The sequence below is a fragment of the Lepus europaeus genome, chromosome 17, assembly GCF_033115175.1.
Source record: "Lepus europaeus isolate LE1 chromosome 17, mLepTim1.pri, whole genome shotgun sequence".
NCBI lineage: Eukaryota > Metazoa > Chordata > Mammalia > Lagomorpha > Leporidae > Lepus > Lepus europaeus.
In genome coordinates this window covers 26,315,563-26,341,130 of record NC_084843.1, presented here as the reverse complement: position 1 = coordinate 26,341,130, position 25,568 = coordinate 26,315,563, and the positions used below count along the sequence as shown (strand labels likewise).

Sequence of the window (25,568 nt, the reverse complement as noted above, 5' to 3'; positions counted from 1 at the left end):
CCTGGTTTAAACCTGGCCCAGTCCTGATCATTTTGGCGGTGAACTAGTAGATGCAAGATCTCTGTCTCTCCCTCTCTATATAACTCTGCTTTTCTTTCTTTCTTTCTTTTTTTTTCTTTCTTTCTTTTTTTAAAGATTTGTTTATTTATTAGAAAGGCAGAGAGAGAGAGATGTCTTCCATCTGCTGGTTCACCCCTCCCCCAAACTGCCACAACGGCCGCAGCTGGGCCAGGCCAAAGCCAGAAATCAAGAACTTCTTCTGAGCCTTTCACTTCAAATTAATAAAATAAGTACTTTTAAAACAAAGGTAAGAAAAAGCAGCCTCAAAAAAGGGAAAAGAAAAATATAAACCTGCACAGAATCCAAAGTGCAAATGACCATTTGCAAAGAATATTGCTAAAGTTATTTGGGGTAAGAGAGGAGATGTTCATGGCAGTTTTATTCATGACAGCCCCAAATTGGAAACAATTTCCACCAACAGGTAAATGAAAAAACAAATTATGGTATGTATGCCCTTACAATGGAATACAGCTTCAAAGCTAGGGTGGGAGAGTTTAAAAAGAAACAGGACTGTTAACCATAAGTAATAACATCTACTAATATGATATACCCACTAATACGATAATACCCACTAATACCATGGTTGCAGCAGGGTGAATTACCTATATGTTATTCTCCCTCAAGTAAGCATAATATTTCAATCTATTCAAGAGAAAACATAAGATGAATTCAAATTGTAGAATATTCCACAAAATACCTAAAATCAGTATTCTTTAAAAGTATCAAAGCAATGAAAGACAAGTAAATATTTGGGAACGATCACAACTTGGAGCAGACTAAAAAGGTAAGACAATGTGAGATTCTGGACTGAAAGAAAGACATTAGTGGAAAAACTCTTCAAAAAAAAACCAGAATAGGCCGGTGCCGCGGCTCAATAGGCTAATCCTCCGCCTTGTGGCGCCGGCACACCGGGTTCTAGTCCCGGTCAGGGCACCGGATTCTGTCCCAGTTGCCCCTCTTCCAGGCCAGCTCTCTGCTGTGGCCAGGGAGTGCAGTGGAAGATGGCCCAAGTGCTTGGGCCCTGCACCCCATGAGAGACCAGGATAGGCACCTGGCTCCTGCCAGCGCGGTGCGCCGGCCGCAGCGCGCCAGCCGCGGCGGCCATTGGAGGGTGAACCAACGGCAAGGGAAGACCTTTCTCTCTGTCTCTCTCTCTCACTGTTCACTCTGCCTGTCAAAAAAAAATAAAATAAAAAAAGAATAAAGTCTATGGTAGAATTAATAAATTAATAGCATTGTACTAGAGTTAATTTCCTAGCTTTTAGTGGTCTTATTACTAAGGTCAAGCAAGATATTTTCATTAAAAAAGGAAAAAAAGATCATTTTTGTAGCTCCTTTGTAATTTTAAAATTATTTAAAGTCAAGTCATTTTTTTAAATCTTAGGGGGTTAAAAAAGCAAGAAAGAATGACTTATTGACAGATGCAAGAACACGAAGGAATCACAGAAGCATTATGCCGAGCAGAAGAGGCCAGGTACAAGAGTACACAATGGAATGACTCCATTCATGTGGAAGTCTAGAAATGGAAAAATTAATCTATAGAGACATAAAGCCCAAGGGCAAAGAGTCTAGAGAAATGACTTTATAGAAGTATTGAGGGAACAGTCTGGAATGATGCAGTCTACATCTTGATTGCGACAGTGGTTTTATAGATGTATACATTTTGTCAAACTCAGTCACTAAGAGTGCATGTTTTATTGTCTATAACTTATTCCTCAAAAGGTTTATTAAATTTTTAAAAATTTACATATTTAGAAGTATTTCACTTGAGTAATTAGTGTTTTACAACAGGCAAATTGAAGTACAACTGATTCTTAATCTGATACACTAGAACTTAATGCATCCATGGGATGAGTGTTTGGCCTAGAGGCTAAGGTGATGGTTGGGGCAACCATATCACATAATTGGAAAGCCTGGGTTCAAGTCCTGGCTCCACTCCCAATTCCAGCTTCCTCCTAATGTGCACCCTGAAAGGCATGGGACCACAGTGGACATCTGAGGAATGAACTAGTGGATGGGAGCTCCCTATGTCTGTTTTCTGCTTTTTTTAAATAAACATTTTAGGGCCGGCGCCGCAGCTCAATAAGCTAATCCTCCACCTTGCGGCGCTGGCACACCGGGTTCTAGTCCCGGTGGGGTGCCGGATTCTGTCCCGGTTGCCCCTCTTCCAGGCCAGCTCTCTGCTATGGCCCAGGAGTGCAGTGGAGGATGGCTCAAGTGCTTGGGCCCTGCACCCCATGGGAGACCAGGAGAAGCACCTGGCTCCTGCCATCGGATCAGCACGGTGCGCCGGCCGCGGCGGCCATTGGAGGGTGAACCAATGGCAAAAAGGAAGACCTTTCTCTCTGTTTCTCTCTCTCACTGTCCACTCTGTCAAAAAAATAAAAAATAAAAATAAACATTTTAAAATAAATACTTTATGAACCCAAATTTCTAATTAATAAATATTTACCAGGTACCTATTTTATGCCAGGTTTTATGTTAAACATAGGCTATAAATGTGAAAAAGGAAGCTCATTTGAGTTGCTTTCAGAAACTCCAGGGCTAATGAAAAGAAGCATAAACAAAAGCTACAATTAACATAGAAGTGACTCTGAGTGAAAGACATACCAAGGTATGGGAATTGCCTAGAAAATGCCTCAGAAAATGAGCTATAAAGACTACAGAACCTTTCCAAAAACTTATCTTCTAAGTCTATTACACTTACTCCAGGATATTTACGGCAAATACTCAAAGTTTAAAAGACAGACACTTCTATTCTTGTCCCTATATTCATGGCACATTCTTCTGATAAGTTTAATGGCTGTCTTTTTTACACAACCTAAAGTTTATTCACAGCTAATTCAACAACTACTATTCTGAAAAACAGGTGAGAGTATAAAGTCAATAAACTTGGTTTTTTATGTGCTTTGTGACATGAAGACAATACTATAACAGTGTTTTTCCACAACACAGAATTATTGGAATGATATATATATATAACCATGAAAGCAAACTACTTTAAGGGGCTTTGCCCTTTGGCGTACTTAAGTCTTGGTTTACTGGAGGTTCAGGGGACCTTATTACTTTTAAATTATATCTCACTATAAATTATCATTACTGAAAATAATAATTTGAACACTACACACACACACACACACACACGGTTAGGTTTGGATCTTGGTTCAGCTTTATCATAGCTAAATGTCCTTGGATGAACTGCCCAATGCCTCAGCATAATCTGTAAAATAGAAATAATAACAGTATCTACCTCATAGGGATTTGTAAATATTAAATTATAACAGATGTGAAAGAGAAAATATATGTACTAAATGAGATCATCTATGTAAAGCATTTAGAGAAGGGTCTGGCATATAATAAACACTTAATAAATATTAATAGTTTCTATTATATATGATATATATGAAGTATATTAGCATCTAGACAAAGAGAAAACATTGACTTTTAAGTGGCCATTTCCAAAAATAGCAAATAAAAGAAAAAAAATCTTAAGGTATCATTAAAAAAGTTGTTACATTTTTTAATGAGTCCATTTTTTTCATCATTCTGTAGGAAAAGATAATTATCTTAACGCTCAGTAACAACAAGTGCAAAAATCATTAAAAATTCTCAATAAATACTTCCTGGAGTGAATTATTTCACTGTCATGAGACTGTCTTAATAACCAAGGGAGGCCGGCGCCGCGGCTCACTAGGCTAATCCTCCGCCTTGCGGCGCCGGCACACCAGGTTCTAGTCCCGGTCAGGGCACCGATCCTGTCCCGGTTGCCCCTCTTCCAGGCCAGCTCTCTGCTGTGGCCCGGGAATGCAGTGGAGGATGGCCCAAGTGCTTGGGCCCTGCACCCCATGGGAGACCAGGAGAAGCACCTGGCTCCTGCCATCAGATCAGCGCGGTGCGCCGGCCGCAGTGCGCTACCGCGGCGGCCATTGAAGGGTGAACCAACGGCAAAAGGAAGACCTTTCTGTCTGTCTCTCTCACTGTCCACTCTGCCTGTCAAAAAAAAAAAAAAACCAAGGGAAAATAAGCTGTCAACTTTCTAACTCCATCTATTTTTGTTTCTGCTTTGGATAATATCTCTTTTAATTCCAAATTATATTGTCATTCCTTTTCCTAGATTGCCAGAATTCTTGAAAGAAGAATGCAGAATTTTCTCCCCATTTGAAAAGCAAGCTCTACATTAAGAAAGTACAGTGCTTTCCCCTACTTTCAGACAAGTACTCAAATGCCATTATCTAATTAGGAAAATATGAAAATCAAAATGCTGTAAAAACAATTTTAAGGCAATAGAAAAATAAATGATAGAATATGTAGGAAAAAGAAAAAATTTAATCAAGGGTTGTCTGTGTATATTTTAAATAATTATTTGTTAAAATAGCATGGCCACACCTACGTGGTAAGTACCTGCATGTGTCCATATTTTTTACATTTAGATTACTCATTTATATTTGTAGCTTAACTTGAACACCAAATTGAAATCTGTCTAACTGGAGATGGAAGTTGGTTTTCTAATACTTTTATATAAATGGCTCCTAAAGATAGGTGAATATTTATACATTTTAAGGTGTTTATGTATCTAATGCCAAATCTTTTAGAAACAATTTCTGAAAATTATTTTCTGAGTGTCACCTACACCCCACATATGTGAAAACACAATGCACATGCACTCAATTTGATCTCTTATCCCTGCTATTTCTTAAACTAAATGACATCTGCACCAAACTGCAAATATTCCACTTAATTTCTGAAGAACTGCTATAACTACTGACTAATTGATTGACTGTTTTAATCAACTAAGTCAGGAAGGGATAAAGAGTGTAGCACTAGTGTCTAGGGGCTATGTAATACTGAACAAAGTTAATAGCTCTAGTTTTCAAAAAGCCTTTACAATAATTTCTATTTCAATTTGTGCTAAAATTAACATATTAAAATTTTAAGGGATAAAAGTTTACATTGTGGCAGAATGAGAAATACAAAATTTCACCCTGAAGAACAGCTTAATAGAGTAAAATCCAAAAATGTTCAGATAAACACTTTAATGAGTTTTATCATATTGTTTCTTACAAGAGTCTCTAAAATAAAATAATCTATTGGTACTTGTTTTCCACTTATCTGTACAAACCCATGAACCAAATCTCAAAGATATCTGGTAATTTTAACATTCATAAATCTCAATGAAAGCAGCCTGACAGTAAGAGCTTCTGGCTGCCAAACACATCATTAAGTCAACTTTTTACTACTGTAGGCCCACAGGGTCATATACCCAAAGCGGCAGTTCTTCAGCAATCAGAAATTGCTACTCACCAGCAAGGGTGTAATCCATATCAAAACCGAAACACTTTATTTTTTCCATGGCTAAACTTCGATTCACAAACACCCTATGGAAAGAGTAAAAAGTGGCATCTCAATTAATGCTGAAAAACAAATTCTGAAATTTAATAGTCATTTGGCTATTATTCCAGATCTTCTCATTCATTTATTTTTCCAAATTTTTAATTTTAATTGCAGATAATTAAGGTATACAATATGATATGCTGATATATTTAATATACACAGTGATTACTACAGTGAAGCAAATTAACATATTCAACAAGCCATTTACTTACTTTTTAAGAGTACCAAAAATCTACTCTCTTAGCAAATTATCAGTATAAAACATTATCAACTACTATCCTCTCACTGTATGTTAGATTTCTTAGATTTACTCATCCTACTTACCCACAATTATCTACCCTTTGATCTTCATCTTTCTATCCCACTTCCAACTACAGTTTTACTGTTTCTATGCACTCATTTTTTTTTTAAGACTCCACATTTAAATGAAACCATGCAATGTTTTTCTTTCTGTCTCTGACTTATTTTACTCACTCAGCATAGTGTCCTCCAGGTTCATCCATGTTGTTGGAATTAGTAGGATCTCCTTCTAAGGATTAATAACATCTCTCTGTGTTTGTATACCTCATTATTTCTTTATCCATGCTTCCATGGATGAACACTTTGGTTGTTTCCTTATCTTGGCTATTGTGAATAGCGTTGCAATAAATGTGGGAGTGCCAACATCTTTACAAAGTGGTAATTTCGTTTCCTTTGGGTATATACCCAGAAGAGAGATTGTGGAGTCATATGGCAGTTGAACTTCAAATTTCTCTAGGAACCTGGTTACCATTTTCTTAAGTAGCTATACCAATTCACATTTCCAACAACAGTGTTCAAAGATTTCTTTGTTCCACTTGCCAATATTTGCTAATTTATTATCTTTTGGGGGAGGGCAGCCATTCTAACAGATGTGAGCTGGTATTTCATTGTGGTGTTGATTTACATTTCCCTGGTGATTAGTGTTATCAAGCATAATCTACTGGCCATTTGTATGTCTTCTTTGGAGAAACGTCTATTCAGGGCTTTTGCTCAGTTTTTAATTGCACCTTTTTTTAGACTGAGTTGAGTTCCTTATATATTTTGGATATTAACTCCTAATCAGATACATGGTTTTTTATTTTTGTTTTCCCTATGTTTTTGGCATCCTAACCAAAAAAGTCATCACCAAAACCCAAGTTAAGGACGTGTTTTCATTTTCTTCCAGATATTCACATTTAAATATCAATATTAAGATTCACAATAAAAACTGTTCAAGATGTTCTTACACTATAAGTGAAATCAGGTATTACATGAAAATATACAGATAAGCTTATTGTGTCCTGGCATTAACAATGCCATTGTGTACTCAAGATTTCAGGGAACAGGCATATTTTCTGAAAGTCTGACTTATTTTTGAGATTTTATAATTCATTCACTTTTTCATTTATAGCTTATTTAAAGCCTACCCAGAAGTTACTGAGTGCTTACAGTATGCCAGGTACTATGATCTGGCACTAAACAAAGACCATTCAACCTCACAAAACTTACATATTTTTAAAAATATTTTATCTATTTATTTGAAAGGTAGGGTTACAGACAGAAAGGGAGATTCAGAGAGAAAAATCTTCCATCCACTGGTTCACTCCCAGATGGCTGCAATGGTCAGAGCTGAGCTGATCTGAAGCCAGGAGCCAGGAACCTCTTCTAGGTCTCCCATGTGGGTGAAGGGGCCCAAGCACTTGGACCATCTTCCACTGCTTTCTGAGGCCACAGCAGAGAGCTGGATCGGAAGCAGAGCAGCTGGGACTTAAACAAGTGCCCATGTGGGATGCCAGTGCAACAGGTGGAGGCTTAGCCTACTATGCCAGCCCCAAAACTTACAGCTTCACTTACTATCTAGGGGCCAGTGCTGTGGTGTAGTGGGTAACTGCCGCCTGCAGTGCCCGCATCCCATGTGGGCGCCGGTACATGTCTGGGCTGTTGCAGTTCCGGTCCGGCTCTCTGCTGCGGCCTGTGAACAGGCAGTACAAGATGGCCCAAGTCTTTGGGCCCCTGCACCCATGTGGGAGACCCCGAGGAGGGTCCTGGCTCCTGGCTCGGGATCGACACAGCTCCGGCTGTGGTGGCCAATTGGGGAGTGAGCTAGCAGATGGAAGACCTCTCTCTCTTGCCTCTCCTTCTCTTTCTGTGTAACTCTGCCTTTCAAATAAATAAATAAATCTTTAAAAAAAAAAAAAAACTTACTATCTTTACCTTGGTGAACCCAGCCTATCAGAAGAAAGAATTATAAGAAAATAATTACAATTCAATAAGTGCTATAAAATAATGTGAAGAAAAGAATACCAGTTGTTCACAGAGATTGGAAAGAAATATCGGAGCTGAATATTAAACAATCAGTAGAAGTTTTCCAGTAAGATAAACCAAAAAAGAAAATACAGACAAAACAACTAAAAAAGAGGAAGGTTTACAGTGAACTACAAATCACTTATTGTGGGTGAAGCTGAGGAGTTTGCTTTGGCTTTGCAAAAGGTTTTCTGCAGGAGCAGAGATGGTGAAGCCGCATAAAAAAGCTATGAAACTAAAAAGCTAGGAGGAGGGAGCAGCAGTATAGTGACTGACACACTACTTAGGATGCCCACATCCCATATCAGGAGTCCCTGGGTTCGATTCTCAGCTCTGCTTCCGGCATGGCTTCCTGCTAATTCATATCCCAAGAGAAACCAGGTGAGGGTTCAAGGGCTTGTTTCCCTATCACTAACACGGGAAATCTAGATTGGATTCCTGGCTTCTAGCTTTAGCCTACCCCAGACCTGCCTGTTGCAGGCATTTAGGAAGTGAACCAGCAGACAGAAGACCTTCACCACCACCCCCACCTTTGTGTTTGTGTGTGTATGTGCGTGTGTCTATGTCTTTCAAATAAATACATAATTTTAAAAAGGTTAGCAGGAGTCAAAATCATGAAAACTTTGTATATCACATTAGGGATTTCATATGTTATCCAATATGCAAGAACAACTTATCAGATTCTGGAGAAACAATGTAATTAGATCTATATTTCAGAAAGATTACATCTAAGAGTAGGGTAGATCATGACCATGATGGTCTTTTGGGGATGTTTTAATCACTTTGAAAATAAAGATACCCAGGGCCAACATTGTGGTGCACTGGATTAAGCTGGCACCTGTGAAGTAGGAATCTCATATGGGAGCTGATTCTAGTACCAGCTGCTCCACTTCTGATCCAATTCCCTGCTAATGTACTTAGGAAAGCAGTAGAAGATGGTCCAAGTGCTTAGGCCCTTGCCATCCATGTGGGAGACCTTGATGGCGTTCCAGGCTTTCAGCATTGGTCTGACCCAGTCTCAGCTATCACAGTCATTTAGGGAGTACCCTGGGGATGGATGATCTCTCTCTCTCTCTCTCTCTCTCTCTCTCCCTCTCCCTCTCCCTCTCTCCCTCCCTCTCTGTGTAACTCTATCTTTCAAATGATTAAATAAATCTTTAAAAAGAAGAAAAAGGAAGAAAGGAAGGGAAGGGAAGGGAGGAGAGGAGAGGGGAGGAGGGGAGGGGAGGGGAGGGAGGGAAGGGAGGGGAGGGGAGGGGAGGGAAGAGAAAGGAATCCCTTTCCACCTGGTCTCCAGATCTGGATGGCTGGGGCCAGCACTATGGCACAGTGGGGTAAGTTGCTGCTTGTTACCAGCATCCTGTGAGTGCCGATTTGAGTCCTGGATGCTCCACTTCCAATCCAGCTCCCTGCTAACATTCCTGTGAAAGCAGCAGATGATAGCCCAAGTACTTGGATCCCTGCCACACACAGGGGAGACTCAGATGGATATGTGGTCTCCTGACTTTGGCCTGGCTCAGCCCTAGCCACTGTGGTCATTTGGGGAGAGATTCAGCAGACAGAAGTATGCATGCACTCTCTCTCTCTCTCTTTGCCTTTCAAACAAATAAATACACTTGGCTGGCTTATCTGCTTATCATCAAAACTCTTTTCTTTGCCTTCATTTCATAAGTAACTGTAAAAAATGAGAATGCTGTAAATCAGTGAATCTCAAATTTTGGTGTACACCTAAATCACTCTTATCTAGATCATTTGTTAAACAAATAGACCTGGGCTGGCCTCCACCATCAGTGATCCAGAATTCTAGATCAAGTAACTCCAAAGAGGAGTAACTATACCAGGAGGTTCACAAGACCCCACTGGGACATAACAAAGTATCAGCTAATATTTACTTCATCATTTTAAAATGTCTAATTAGTGTATGTTTTATATATAAATATGGCAACAGTACAGGCAATTTATAAATAAGCATATACAGGACTGAACATCTTTTTAAAATATCTATTCATTTTCATTTTATTTGAAAGGGAAAGAGAGACAAAGAAAGAGAAAAGAAAGAGAAGAGAGAAAAGAGCTTTTCATCCACTGGTTCACTCCCTCAAATGCCTGCAATAGCCAGGGCTGGGCCAGGCTGAAGCCAGGAGCCCAGAACTCAATCTGGGTATCCCATATGTGTGGCAGGGACCCAAGTACTTGAGTGCATTAGCAGAAGCAGAGGAGCCTGGAATTCAAATCTAGGTACTCTGATATGGGGTACCAACCTGTGACAACCAAATGCCTGCCCTAAATGTTCCCTTCTTTTCTTTTTTTTTAAAGTAATGGAACTGAGAAACCAAGGAGTTGAGAAACCACTGATCAAGGTGATATCTTCTTTTATTATTATTATTATTATTATTATTATTATTATTAGACAGGCAGAGTGGACAGTGAGAGAGAGAGACAGAGAGAAAGGTCTTCTTTTGCCATTGGTTCACCCTCCAATGGCCAGCGCAGCTGGCGCACTGCGGCCAGCGCACTGCGCTGATCCGAAGCCAGGAGCCAGGTGCTTCTCCTGGTCTCCCATGCGGGTGCAGGGCCCAAGCACTTGGGCCATCCTCCACTGCCTTTCTGGGCCACAGCAGAGAGCTGGATTGGAAGAGGAGCAACCGGGACAGAATCTGGCGCCCTGACCGGGACTAGAACCCGGTGTGCCGGCGCCGCAAGGCGGAGGATTAGCCTATTGAGCCACGGCGCCGGCCCAAGGTAATATCTTAAACAAACAAAAAAACTCTTTACCAACTCACGTATTTGCTGTTTTAATTTTAAAACCTTCTGTGTCTCCTCTTTCCACTGTGGAATGCTCTTTGCACCTTTCCCGCCATGCAGTGGTGTTAGACACACTTCACCCACTCTCAGACGAACCTCCCCAATTGTAGGTACTGTTTTCGGTTTTTCTTTTCTCTCTAGTTTATGGGCAATTCTTTGGCCCATTCATACTGGGCATTTTTCTGTGTGAGGCATCCCACACTTTCACATGAATGTATATTTATTCCCTAGCTGCTAACTGAATCCTGTACCTATCTGCTCACACAACACACACAACTTCCCCTCTCATCTCAGAATGCACACACACGTGGGGCTGGCACTGTGGTGTAGCAAGTAAAGCTGCCTCCTGCAGTGCCGGCATCCCATATGGGCACCAGTTCAAGTCCCAGCTGCTCCACTTCTGATCCAGCTCTCTGCTATGCTTGGGAAAGCAGTAGAAGATAGCTCATGTGCTCAGGCCCCTGAACCCATATGGGAGACCAGAGGAAGCTCCTGGCCCCTGGCTTCAGAGCGGCACAGCTCTGGCCTTTGTGGCCAGTTGGGGAGTGAGCCAGCAGATGGAGGACCTCTCTCTCTCTCTCTCTCTCTCTGCCTCTTACCTCTCTCCGTGTAACTCAGACTTTCAAATAAAACAAATAAATCTTTAAAAAAAAAATGAGGATAATACAAGTGAATTTAAAATTAAAAAATGTACACATACAAGAATACAACTTTTAAATGAAGGTAACTTCTCAAATATTTGCTTAAAATAGTTTAACAGAGGGCTTAAAATCAATAGGCCACTGTTATCATCCCTAGTTCTCTAAAAAATATCAAAATCACTACAAATCTCATAGGCATAACTGCCAGGCAAACTGGATTAGCTCTACTGTGAGAGAGGTGTTATGAAAAAGTTACATTTTCTTTCCCTAAATCTAGTCTCCTGGAAAAATCAGCATTTATTTTATCTTGGGTTGACAGCAATGGAAGGGAGAAGGAGCATTGAATAACTGAAAGGTACCAGGAGTCAAAGGATAAATGATACTTACCCAAACATGCTTTTTAAAGAACTATACATCTCAACCCCAAAGTATCACCATCATCCTTCTACCACTTCATCAAACTTCACCTTGTTTTTACTGTTAAGAACTTGTACTTTATTACCTACTTTTCCCAGTGATATAAATCCTTTTGAAAGCACAACAGAAGTGAAAGATATAAAAGCTTGTCAGTTTTAACTCTAGAAACTAAATGTTACTACTGAAGCTCAAGTTTTTCAAACAGATTTGTAATTCAGGCCAGGGGGACAACTGGATCCCTGATAAGAGCTAACAGCTGACATGCCTAAAATATTCTCTGGAAATACAAGCAGAGATGGACTGAAGAAGATTCTTCTTCCTTATGATAAAATCTGGGAGAGACAGGATACGGTGGAACCACATAGTAAGTGAAACAGCTTTGATTCTGACAGAATAAAGATGCCAGATGATTTCAGGCACAGCTAAAGAGCCCTTGCTAATGTCACCAATCAGTGCTAAAGGTAGAAAGAAACTATTAACAGTCCTATTAGCAGTTTACCAATTTCTTTTCTGGCCAGAAAGAGATTAACCCTGTACTTAAATCTATAAAGTCATACTTATTTTTTAAAGATCATAAAAGATCATATTAAATTCTGAAAATGACATATTTCAGGAACATGAAAATCTATTTTTGCCAAAATAATCACTGTTAAATATTTATCAAATTGTACTTCTCTTTGCCTTGACCAGTCACATTACCTATTCCATTAACATATTTATTGAATGTCTAGTAAAAGCAGACACTATCTTGTGACACATCATGCAAGCTGTCCTTTAGGGAGTAGTCTTGAGCTAGGAAAGGCATTTTTATGTATCTAAATTTAGAAAGTAAGATGTTTTCTTATGAAGATCTTCCACTAAATATCTCTATCTTTTCATTTTCATTCAAAATAAGTACTCTATTCCACAGAAGCAGTTCCTGAAATTAAAAAAAAAAAAAAAACATTTATATTATGCTGTTTATTAGACAAAAGAAAAACTTCACATATATCCTCATCTCTCCTTTTCCTTCCCTACCTTAGGCTACAAAATATGCAGGAGGGGTAATATGGAATTAAATATAATTAGTTGTGTAAGCATAAGCAAGGCTATAATGACAAAATGAAACAACTGAATTATAGCTTGTGTATATACTTGTGTAATTATACTTGTGTAAGCCAAGTATAGTTATTTGGCTGCATATTTGTATGCTAATGCTTACAAAGATCATAAACACCCAAATGCTTAAAGTAAGCACTGACTTCAGAATGGAGTCAGACTTAAGCTTCAAATATCACGTCTCTAGGACACAGTTTTCTAAAGAAACTAATCTCTTGGCCTCAAATTAATGACTATTCTTCTCTGAGGTTATAACAAAACAAATGTTAGGTCCTATATAAATTGAAAGGAACTTTATCATCTAAAAGACTGGCTTACTGCCCCATCACCTATTTCAAAACACAGATTATCTACTTGGGGAATCCAAAAAATGTCACTGGTCCCAGGACCTTGACTGTAACTTCACCGATGCCAGTTTACTGTGACACTTTTCTAAATTATTAACTAGTGGAACATACTCCACCTCTATGTTCAAGAGTCTGAACAGATCCATGAAATCAACTTTCCAAAGCTTACTTTTAAAAAGCACAAACTTAAACCACCCTAGAAAGCATGACTAAACCAAGCATCCAACCTTAGAACACAATTAGCCAGAAATTTCTACATGCGAAGTTATTTGCAAGTGGCAGATCTGAGCAATAACAAGAGAAAAAAATCTCTAGGAGACAGACAAGAACACTATGAAGCCAGAAACAGACTCCATACAAAGACAACTGGAACAACTTTTATTATCATATCTCACTGCAGGAAGGCATGAAATTTGAAGAAATTCTATTAAATAAAGCAAACCACAAAAAAACAAACCATTAAAATAACATGCTTTAAAAAGGGGCTTTAAAAAAAAAGAATAGGAATGTAATATTCTCAAACTTAACATGAGCATGCAATTTACTGAATTTGAAATTCTGTAAATAAAAACTTTAATATTTTTTGAGATTTAACTCATAATTCAAGCAACATTTACCTCATCTGTCACTGGTTGCCGTTTTGCAAATTGTGAAACTATTATGAGTCAACTAGTTCTTGAAGTCATATAACAAAATTCTTCTTTGAGTTCCTAGAACAATATTTTTGTGTGTGACTGTAATCTAACTTCAAAAAGACTGTTCAGTCTGCACTAGGCCCCTCAATAGCATGTATCTTCTGAGACAGTGTTGGAGAAAACACCTCTGTGTCTAATTTAACTTGTCATTGGATATCACTGTTGCTCCATACAAATCCATTTGGCATAGAATTTCTTTGGCAATGATGAACTTTATCTGTAACTCCTCCCCTTGCTTAGGAGTCACAATTTCCTGGCCAAGCGCCCAAAAACAGTTACTGCAACAACAAATGAGACTAAGGATTCATGTGTAAAATCTTCTTGGGCCCCTGTTTTAGTTATGAAGTTTGTCTAATTACAGACTCAAAGTTTGCTTACAATTAAGAAAAGAAGGTAAATAAATTATGAGAAGGTAAATAGATTATGAACCAAAAGAAACATGTCTGTATAAACATATTTTTACTTAATAAAAAAAAGTTATAGTGAGGAATTTTGTTGAATTCATAATTTAGTACCTTTCTCCTCAAATGAGGTTCTATTTCTGCTATTGGCACTCACATTTTCCCACTCAAGCTTACGTCTACATTCCAATCATCTTAAGTGCCTTCATGTAAATTTCCAAATGTCTCTGGAATCCAGATCTTCCATTCAATTCACATTGCTAACAACTCCAGGTCCTCATCATTCTCTAGGAATCATCCACCAACTGCTCTATCCTCATACCAATGTTAAATTAATTGCTTTGAAGTAGTAGCGATTCAAAATGTGGCACACAGGGGCTGGCGTCGTGACACAGCAAGTAAAGCTATCGCTGGCAGTCTCCACATCTCATAGGGCACCGGTTTGTGTCCCAGGTGCTCCACTTCCAATCCAGCTCCCTGCTAATGCCCCAAGTGTTTGGGCCTCTGCCACCCAAGTGGAAGACCTAGATGAAGCTCCTGGCTCCAGTATGGCCCAGCCTTGGCTGTTGCAGCCATCTGGGTAGTGAAACAGTAGATAGAAGATCTGTGTTTCTCTCCCCTACCTCTCTCTTTAGATTTGACTTTCTTTTTTATTTTTTCTTTTTAATTTTTATTTTTTTTGACAGGCAGAGTGGACAGTGAGAGAGAGAGACAGAGAGAAAGGTCTTCCTTTTGCCGTTGGTTCACCCCCCAATGGCTGCTGCAGCCTGCGCGCTGCAGCCGGCGCACCACACTGTTCCATAGCCAGGATCCAGGTGCTTCTCCTGGTCTCCCATGTGGGTGCAGGGCTCAAGCACTTGGGCCATCCTCCACTGCACTCCCTGGCCACAGCAGAGAGCTGGCCTGGAGGAGGGGCAACTGGGACAGGATCTGGCGCCCTGACCGGGTCTAGAACCCGGTGTGCCGGCGCCGCAGGTGGAGGATTAGCCTATTGAGCTGCAGCGCCGGCCTAGATTTGACTTTCAAATAAATAAACCTTACGAAAAAGTATGGCCCACACACTAATACTGGCCTATGAACATTTGCAACTAATCTACGACATGATACATATAGAGATTGCAATTATTTGGAAACTTTTCTAGCAATTTGATGGAGAAATTCTGTTTGTTAAACATAATAATAAATGTATAGGGTCATTTTTCTGGTAATTCATATTTAATGATATTTTATAAACAAATGAAACAGATTTTTTAAAAACTGGTCCTCCATCATAGCTTGAGTAGTACTGTCCTAACACCCAGTTCCAATCACACCACTCTCCTACTAATGGCCCTTAGTCACTGTTCCCTACCTACCCATCTAATTACAAACTCTTGGATCCAGATGGAATTTAAAAATGTTACATTCATCATTTTGCCAAAATCTGTTCAGCCTTACACTGCAACACTTCATGCACCCTTTGCTCTAATAAACAAAACTACTTGCTTTATCCTAATTGGGCCCTGAGGCTTTCCCTATACCTGAAGTGTCCATCTCTGTTCTCTTTCATTATTCAAGACTCTGCATCTCGAGCGATTTCTTCAAGAAATGATGCCAGTTGGCCGGCACCGCCATAGCTCAATAGGCTAATCCTCCGCCTGTGGCACCGGCACACCAGGTTCTAGTCCCGATTGATGCACCGGATTCTGTCCCGGTTGCTCCTCTTCCAGTCCAGCTCTCTGCTATGGCCCGGGAGTTCAGTGGAGGATAGCCCAGGTGCTTGGGTCCCTGCACCGGCATGGGAGACCAGGAGAAGCACCTGGCTCCTGGCTTCGGATCAGTGCAGTGCGCCAGCTGTAGTGCGCCGGCTGTAGTGCGCCGGCCGCAGCGGCCATTGGGGGGTGAACCAACGGAAAAGGAAGACCTTTCTCTCTGTCTCTCTCTCTCACTGTCCACTCTGCCTGTCACAAAAAAAAAAAAAAAAAAGGAAGAAAAAAGAAACGATGCCAGCCATGCCATGGAACTATGCGGCAGTAATGTCTCTCAGTCTCAGATTACTTTTCCACCTCACTAGAGAGATTTAATCAACAACTAAATTCTATAAAGGGGTGACCCAAGTGAAAAGTTAATCCTCTGCTACTTACATATCTTGTCATACACGTAGTTTCCTTATTCTTTACTGGATTATAAACATCGAGACCAAGACTTACAGCTTTCTCAACACCTAGCATAGGGTCTTGTAAACTGCAAACACATTATTTAACTGAATTAACAATTAAACTAGGAACTTAACAGCAGTTAGTGATTGCCACAGGCTGTGGGGAGGAGGAAACAGGGAAGTGTTTACTAAAATGGGTAAAGAGTCTTTTGTAAGAGTAATGAAAATGCTCTAAAATGAGTGGCAGTATTTGCACAACTCTGAGAATATAGCAAAGCCACTGAATTGTACACTTAAGAATGTAAATTATGGGTGGGGGAAGCCATTGTAATCCATAAACTGTACTTTGGAAATTTATATTTACTAAATAAAAAAAATGTAATGTAATGTAAAAAAAAAAAAATGTAAATTGACTCTCTTTCTCTCTGTCTTCTGATCTCTGTCTCTTACACTCTCCTCCTCCCTCTTTTCCTTCTTTGACCCTTCCCTCCAGTCTGTCGGGTTTCCCCCAATAAACTCTTTCCCTTACTCTGGTGTTTGGTGTGTTTTGTGGTGGCCTTAAATTGGTGCCGTGACTTGGATCTAGACTCCCCCAGTGACTTTGCTCTCCCTTCAGGAATCTCTAAGTTGTCCTGGGGTTCAGGATTTCTGCCAGTCAAAAAACACACCAAAACACACTCCCAGAACTCCTTCCACACCACTGAACACTCTGTGATCTCCATCCACACACTGGCCTTCTTTATCACTTCTGTGAGCATTCAGGAAAATGGAAAGAGATCTCAAAGGTTCAAGCTTTTTCTATCTTTGATCTAAACCTTCTATGTGTACTTCCTGCTTTCCGGCCCAGGTCCTATTGGCCTCCAAAGTTTCCACTAGAGGTCAAGGACCTGAGCCCAAACCTCTGCCTTCTACATCCATGGCTCCAACTCTTCACTATCTCGGCTCACTATACCTCCCCCTCCCACCCAGGAATTCTGACTTTATCTTAGAACCAGGCCTGGTCCAAAGTCTACTCTCCCTGTCTTATCAGATTCTTTGGGAATGGCCATCTCCAGGCTTTCACTCTCCAACCCTTGTCCTCCAACTGGTCTTTTGCCCCTCCCTCTCTTGTTCCAGTTTTACCATAAGAACGAAATTTTTAAAGTGTAAATTAAATTATATGTGAATTATATCTCCGTTATTGAAAAAACAACAGGAAGACCTGTCTGCCATTATGTCTCCATCCTCCAGGGAAAAAGTACAATTGCTGGGGGTGGGTGCTACATCACAGTGGGTTGGGCCATCTCTTGGGATGCCCATATTCCAAACTGGAGTGCTGGTTTAAATCCTGCCTTCTCTACTTCTGATCCAGCTTCCTGCTGGTGCATCCTAGAAGGCAGCAGAGGATGGCTGAAGTGCTTGGGCACCTGCTGCCTTTATGGAAGACCCAGAAGGACTCCCAGGCTCCTGGCTTTGGCCTATCCTGGCCATCACTATTGTGGGCTTATGTGGAATGAACCAGTAGATGGGGGAAATCTGCTTTTCTGTCTGCCTGTTTCTGCTTTTCCAGTAGATGAAAATAAATGAACATTAAAAAAAAAAAATACAATTGGGGCCAGCACTGTAGCATAGAAGGTTAAGCCTCCACCCGCAGTGCCGGCATCCCATGTGGGCACTGGTTCAAGTCCCAGCTGCTCCACTTTCTATCCAGCTCCCTACTAATGCATCTGGGAAAGCATCGGAAGAGGGTCCAAGTGCTTGGGCTGCTGCACCTGCGTGAACACCAGGAAGAAGCTTCTTAGTCCTGGTTTCGGCTTGGAACAGCCCCAGCCTTTGTAGCCATTTAGGGAGTGAACCAGTAGGTAGAAGAACAATTTCTCTCTGCCTTTTAAATAAATTCTTAAAAAAAAAAAAAAAAAAAAAAAAAAACCGCAATTGGTGACCTAAAAATATAGGTAGGAAATTTATAAAATGAATTAAAAATTCTTAAAAATTACCATAGATTGTATATAGATACTACTGTATACTGTATATAAATACCAACAGTTTCAGTACAGATACTAGAAATTTTGAAAAATATTATAATCATTTATTATTATTATTATAAGATTTATTTATTTGAAAGGCAGAGTAACAGAGTGGCAGAGGCACAGAGAGAGAGAGAAAAGGGAGTCTTCCACCCACTGGTTCACTCCCCAGTTAGCCACAACAGCTGGAGCTGCGCTGATCTGAAGTCAAGAGCCAGAGGCTTCCTCGGGCCTCTCACGCAGGTGCAGGGGCCCAAGCATTTGGGCCATCTTCTACTGCTCTTCAAGGCCACACAGAAAGTTGGATCAGAAATGGAGCAGCTGAGACTCTAACGGGTGCCCATATGGGATGCCGGCACTGCAGGCAGTGGCTCTACCCACTATCCCACAGTACTGAGCCCCTAGTAGCATAACCTTACTTTTATAAATTCCAGCCAATAACATCTTACTAATTTTGTTCTAGTATTTTCTCTTTGGGCATGTGTTTGGCCTAGTAACTAAAATGCACTTAGAAAGCCCACATCTCATTCCAGTGTGCCTGGGTTTGAGTCTTGGCTCCATCCACAATTCCAGCTTCCTGCTAATACACACCTTGGGAAGCAACAGACAACAGAACAAGTAGTTGGGCACTTACTACCTATGTGCAAGACCCAGACAGAGTTTCCAGCTCCTGATTTTGGACTGACCCAGCCCCAGTTGTTGAGGCATTTGAGGAGAGAACCAGAAAATGGCAGAACAAAGTCTGTCTCTCTCCTTTCTCTCTTTCAAATTAAAAACTAGCAATAATGGAGTTGGATTTGTGACACAGCATATTAAGCTATGGTGTGGGGTGCCTGCAGCCCATACGGGAGTGCCTGGTTTGAGTCATGGCTACTCCACACTTCAGAACCAGCTGGGGAGGCAGCAGAGGATGGCCCAGGTACTTGGGTACCTGCCACCTAAGTGGTATACCTGAATGGAGCTCCTGGCTTTAGGCTTCAGCCTGGCCTAGCTCTGGCTGTTGTAGGCATTTGGGAAGTGAATCAGCAGATGGAAGAAAACTCTTCTCCCTCTCTCAAATAAAATAAATCTTTAATTTTCTTTTTTTCTGAGGAATATCCTCAGGAGGGATACACTTTGTTTATTACATTGTGCCAGAAGAACAGCAGCCTGTGCTTTTCAAATCTAAACAACATTAAGTATTATTGGGAGCCGACACTGTGGTGAGGAGGGTAAAGCCGCTGCCTGCAATGCCGGCATCCCATATGGGTGCCAGTTCAAGTCCTAGCTGCTCCACTTCCAATCCAGCTCTCTGCTTTGGCCTGGGATAGCAGTAGAAGATGGCCCCAAGTCCTTGGGCCCCTGCACCCATGTGGGAGACCTGGAAGAAGCTCCTGGCTCCTGGCTCCGGATCCACACAGCTCTGACTGTTGTGGCAAACTGGGGAGTGAACCAACGGATGGAAGACCTCTCTCTCGCTCGCTCTCTGCCTCTCCTTCTCTGTGTAACTCTTTAAAAAATATGTGTTATCATTTGTAAAATAAAACAAATTGAGGCTTGCATTGTGGCGCAGCCAGTTAAGCTACTGCCTAAGAATCAGCATCCCACGTGGGCACTGGTTCAAGATCCAGCTGTTCCACTTCTGACCCAGCACTCTGCTAATATTCCTGGGAAAGCAGCAGAGGATGGCCCAAGTGCTTGGGCTCCTGCATCCAAGTGGGAAACCCAGAAGAAGCTCTGAGCTCCTGGCTTTGGCCTGGCACAGTCTGGGCTGTTGTAGCCATCTGGGGAGTGAATCAATGTACGGAAGATCTCTCTCTTACTTTTTCTGTCTCTCCCTCCCTCTGTAACTCCAACTTTCAAATAAATAAAAAAGTAAAACCATAAGAAATTATTTATAATACTCATTTGACACACTCAATATAAAAAGTTCCAGAGGAAGTCAGTATGAAGGCATATATATAGAACAAAATTTAAGATAATTTAAAGACACTACCAATTTTAAAATATTTTTTAAAGATTTTATTTATTTACATGAGAGGTAGAGTTATAGACAGTGAGAGGGAGAAACAGAGAGAAAGGTCTTCCTTCCATTGGTTTACTCCCCCAAATGGCTGCAATGGCCAGAGCTGCGCTGATCCGAAGCCAGGAGCCAGGAGCTTCTTCCCGGTCTCCCATGTGGGTGCAGGGGCTCAAGCATTTGGGCCATCTTCTACTGCTTTTCCAGGCCATAGTAGAGAGCTAGATTGGAAGAGGAGCTGGGACTAGAACCGGCACCCATATGGGATGCTGGCGCCATGGGCAGAGGATTAACTTATTGCACCATGTGCCGCCCAATTTTAAAACTTACCCATATTATTTACAAGTTAGAAAGAGGGAGAGGGTAGAAGACAAAGAACAGATAGAGCTTGGTGCAGGGTTCCATACAAAGCTGGAATACTGACAGATCTTTCATCCACTGGTTCACTCCTCAAATAGCCTCAATAGCTGAGGCCTAAGCCAAAAGCCAGGAACTTCTACCAGGTCTCTGACGTGGTAGAAGGGCCCAAGGGCCCAAGGACTTGGGCCATCCTCCACTGCTTTCCCAGGTACATTAGCAGGGAGCTGTAACAGAAGTGAAGTAGCTAGAACTTGAGAACCAGCACCTGATGGGATGCCAGTGTTGCAGCAAAGGGCTTTATCTGCTACACCACAATGGCAGCCCCAGTTCTTTTCTTTCTTATTTTTCTTTTCTTTTTTTTTTTTTTGGACAGGAGGAGTGGATAGTGAGAGAGCCAGAGAGAAAGGTCTTCCTTTTTGCCATTGGTTCACCCTCCAATGGCCGCTGCGCCGGCGCATCGTGCTGATCCAAAGCCAGGAGCCAAGTGCTTCTCCTGGTCTCCCATGCAGGTGCAGAGCCCAAGGACTTGGGCCATCCTCCACTGCCTTCCCGGGCCATAGCAGAGAGCTGGCCTGGAAGAGGGGCAACCGGGATAGAATCCGGCGCCCCAACTGGGACTAGAACCTGGTGTGCCAGCGCCGCAAGGTGGAGGATTAGCCTATTTAAGCCATGGCGCCGGCCTCTTTTATTTCTAAGTATTCCACTATATAGATATTATCATAATTTATATCCACTCAGTTAATGGACATTTGGATTGCTTCTGGTGTTTAAAGACAGAGTTACAGAGGAAAAAGGGGGGGGAGGGAGGGTAGGAAGGAGGAGAGAGAGATAGATCAATCTCCCATCTGCTGATTTACTCCCCAAATGGCTGCCATGACTGGAGCTGAGCCAATCCGAAGCCAGGAGCCAGGTGCTTCTTCCAGGTCTCCCATGTGGGTCCAGGAGCCCAAGCACTTGTGCCCCTGCTGCTTTCCCAGGCACATTAGCAGGGTACTGGATTGGAAGTAGAGCATCCAGGACTCGAACCAGCTCCCATATGAGATGCCAGCACTGCAGGCCAGGGCTTTAACCTGTTGCACCACATTGCTGGCCCGGTTCTTAACTTATAAATAATGCCGCTATGAAGAGTCATACATAAAAGTACCTCAAAAAGTTTGTAGAAATAGGAATAAAAGTTGCTTGTTTTGGTGCCAAAAAATTAAAATTAATAATACATCTTCCATAAACTTTTTGAAGACTCCTCCTTTTTCAAAGTTTTTGGCACCAAAAAAAAAAGTTATTTTTTATTTCCACTTCTCCATAAACTATTGTTTTTAAATTTTTTTTTCCCACTTTATTTGAAAGGCAGAAAGACAGAGAAACAGAAATCTTCCATCTGCTGCTAAACTCCCCAAAAGTCTGCAAAAGGTAGGGTTAAACCAGGAGCCCATAATGCCATCCAGGTCTCCCACATGGTTGGCGAGGATTCAAGTATTTAAGCCATCACCTGCTGCCTTCCAGGGTGCACATTTGCAGGAAGCTGGATCAGAAGTGGTATAGCTGGACACAAATCATTTTCTTCATCTCATCCTGGATACAAGCATCCCAATGGGGACTTCAGCCATTATGCCAAATGCCCACTCCAAGCTTTCTGAAGTACCCTCATTGAAATCTATGGGGACACATCCTTTCATTTCTCAGGTAAATATATAAAAAAAATGAAATTATTTGGGTCATACAGTTGGTGTATGTTTAACTTAAAAAGACTCTGCTTAAGTCTCCTACTTTGCACTCTCATTAGTAAAACATTACAGTTCCAGTCACTCCACATTGTCGGCAGTTTTCATTTTAGCTCCTATACTGTGTGTGTGGTGGTAACTCTTGTGCTTTTAATTTCTACTTTCCCAATGACTGATGAGAGTGTCTTTTCAAGTGCTTATCTGCTGCATCTTATTTTGTGAAGTACCTATTTAAATCTTGTTAAGATTTATTTATTTATTTGAAAGTCAGAGGTGCAGAGAAGAAAAAGACAGACAGACAGAGAGATCTTCCATCATCTGGTTCATTCCCCAGGTGACCACAGCAGTTGAGTTAAGCCAGGTCGAAGCCAGGAGGTTTATGTGGATCTCTCACATGGGAGCAGGGGACCAAGCACTTGGGCCAAAGATCTTTTGTTGCTTTTCTAGGCACATTAACAGGGAGCTGGGCCACAAGTGGAGCAGCTGGGAGTCAAATCAGTGCTACAAACAGCAGATTAACCCGCTGTGCCAGTGTTGGCTCCAATTAAAAAAAAAAAAAAATTTTTTTTGACAGGCAGAGTTAGACAGTGAGAGGGAGAGACAGAAAGAAAGGCCTTCCTTTTTCCGTTGGCTCACCCCCCAAGTGGCCGCTACAGCCGGCGCGTTGCGACTGGGCACTGCGCCAATCCGAAGCCAGGAGCCAGGCGCTTCCTCCTGGTCTCCCATGCAGGTGCAGGGCCCAAGCACTTGGGCCATCCTCTGCTGCTCTCCCGGGCCACAGCAGACCTGGCCTGGAAGAGGAGCAACTGGGACAGAATCTGGTGCATCAATCGGGACTAGAACCTGGTGTGCCGGCACCGCAGGCGGAGGATTAGCCTAGTGAGCCGCGGCGCCAGCCTCAAATCTTTTTAAAGAAAAAAAGACTTATTTATTTGAAAGACCGAGTTACTCAGCAAGAGGGAAAAGACAGAGAAAGATATTCATTTACTGGTTCACTCCCCAGATGGCCTCAGTGCCAACAACTGGCCCAGGTTAAAGCAAGGAACCTGAAACTTCATCCTTGTCTCCCACTTGGGTGGCAGAGGCCAAAGTACTTGAACCATTTTCTGCTACTTTCCCAAGCACATTAGCATGAAGCTAGATCAGAATCAGGGACTCAAACCAGTGCTCATATGGGATGCCAGCATCACAGGTGTTATCTTAACACAGTACATGATACTGGCCCCTCTATTCAAATCATAAGTCCACTTTTAAACTGCGTTGTCTTCTTATTGTGTTCTAAGTACTTCATGGGGCCAGTGCTGTGGTGTAGCAGGTTAAGCTGCCACCTGCAATGTCAGCAGCTCAAACGGGCACCGGTTCGAGTCCTGGCTGCTCCACTTCCAATCCAGCTCCCTGCCAATGCACCTACGAAAGCAGCTGAGGTTGGTCCAGGTACTTGGGCCCCTGTACCCATGTGAGAGATGTAGAAGCAGCTCTGGGCTTCGGCCTGGCTCAACCCCAGCTGCTGTGGCTACCTGGTGAGTGAACCAGTAGATGGAAGACCTCTCTCTCTCCCTGACTCTGCCTCTCTGTCACTCTGCCTTTCAAATAAATTAACTTTTTAAAAGAAAGTTCTTTATGTATTCTGAATATGTCATTTATCAGATGTGGTCTGTGGCTTCATATTTTTTTTTTTAAACAGGTAGAGTTACAGACAGTAAGAGAGAACAGAGAGAAAGGTCTTCCTTCCGTTGGTTCACTCCCCTAATGTCCACTACGGCCAGCGCTGCACCGATCCAAAACCAGGAACCGGGTGCTTCCTCTCGGTCTCCCATGTGGGTGCAGGGACCCAAGCACTTGGGCCATCCTCTGCTGCCCTCCCGGGCCACAGCAGAGAGCTGGACTAGAAGAGGAGCAACTGGGACAGAATCCGGCGCTCCAACCGGGACTAGAACCTGGGGTGCTGGCACCGTAGGTGGAAGATTAGCCAAGTGAGCTGCGGTGCCAGCCTGGTCTGTGGCTCACTTCTTATTTTCTTAATAATGTCTTTCAAACAGCTGGGGTTTTTATTTTCATTTTGATGAAGCCAAATTTATCAATTCAGTCCTTGCTTTTATTTATTTTACCTAAGAAATCTTTACCTAATTAGAGAGTTGGCATTGTGGTGCAGCAAGTTAAGCCAAGCAAGTTTAAGTCCTGGTTGCTCGGTTTTTAATCCAGTTCCCTGCTAATGACCCCGGGAAAGCAGCAGAGGATGGTCCAAAGGCATGGGGCCCTTCACCCAAGTGGAAGACCTGGATGGAATTTCAGGGTCTTGGCTTCAGCCTGGCCCAGCCCTAGCCACTGTGGCTATTTGGAGGATGAACCAGCGGATGGAACATCTCTCTCTCTCTCTCTCTCTCTCTTCCTCTGTAATTGTACCTTTTAAATAAATAAATAAATCTTTTAAAAAATAAAGAAACTTTGGCAGCCGCCGCCGCGGCTCACTTAGCTAATCCTCCGCCTGCAGCGCCAGCACCCCAGGTTCTAGTCCCGATCGGAGTGCCGGATTCTGTCCCGGTTGCTCCTCTTCCAGTCCAGCTCTCTGCTGTGGCCCGGAAAGGCAGTGGAGGATGGCCCAAGTGCTTGGGCCCTGCACTTGCATGGGAGACCAGGAGGAAGCACCTGGCTCCTGGCTTCAGATTGGCGCAGTGCGCTGGCCATAGCAGCCATTTTGGGGGGTGAACCAATAGAAAAAAGAAGATCTTTCTCTCTGTCTCTCTCTCTCTCTCACTGTAACTCTGCCTGTCCAAAAAATAAATAAATAAATAATAAATGAATTTTTACCTGATAGAAGGTGACAAAGATTATATTTAGGCCTATGATCTAGTTTGTGCTTTTATTTTTTAATTTTTTCAAAGATTTATTTATTATTTGAAAGACAGAGTTACAGAGAGGCAGAGTCAGGGAGAGAGAGAGATCTTCCATATGCTGGTTCACTCCCCAAATGGCCACAATGGCCAGAGCTGGGATGATCCAAAGCCAGGAGCCAAGAGCTTCTTCTGGGTCTCCCATGGGGGTACAGGGGCCCAAGGACCTGGCCTATCATCTACTGCTTTCCCAGGCCATAGCAGAGATCTGGATTGGAAGTGGAGCAACCAGGACTTGAACCAGCGCCCATGTGGGATGCTGGCACTGCAGGCAGCAGCTTTACCCACTATACCACGG

General features: G+C 42.1%; 1 protein-coding gene across 1 annotated transcript in view; it reads right to left on the bottom strand.

The window, feature by feature from the left end:
- NT5C2 (5'-nucleotidase, cytosolic II) overlaps positions 1 to 25,568 on the bottom strand; it is a 108,690-nt gene that overhangs the window by 33,147 nt on the left and 49,975 nt on the right. Inside the window, exon 3 of the mRNA XM_062214995.1 lies at positions 5,362 to 5,435. Coding sequence (XP_062070979.1) covers positions 5,362 to 5,435 — 74 coding nt within the window. The remainder of the gene's footprint in view (positions 1 to 5,361; positions 5,436 to 25,568) is intronic.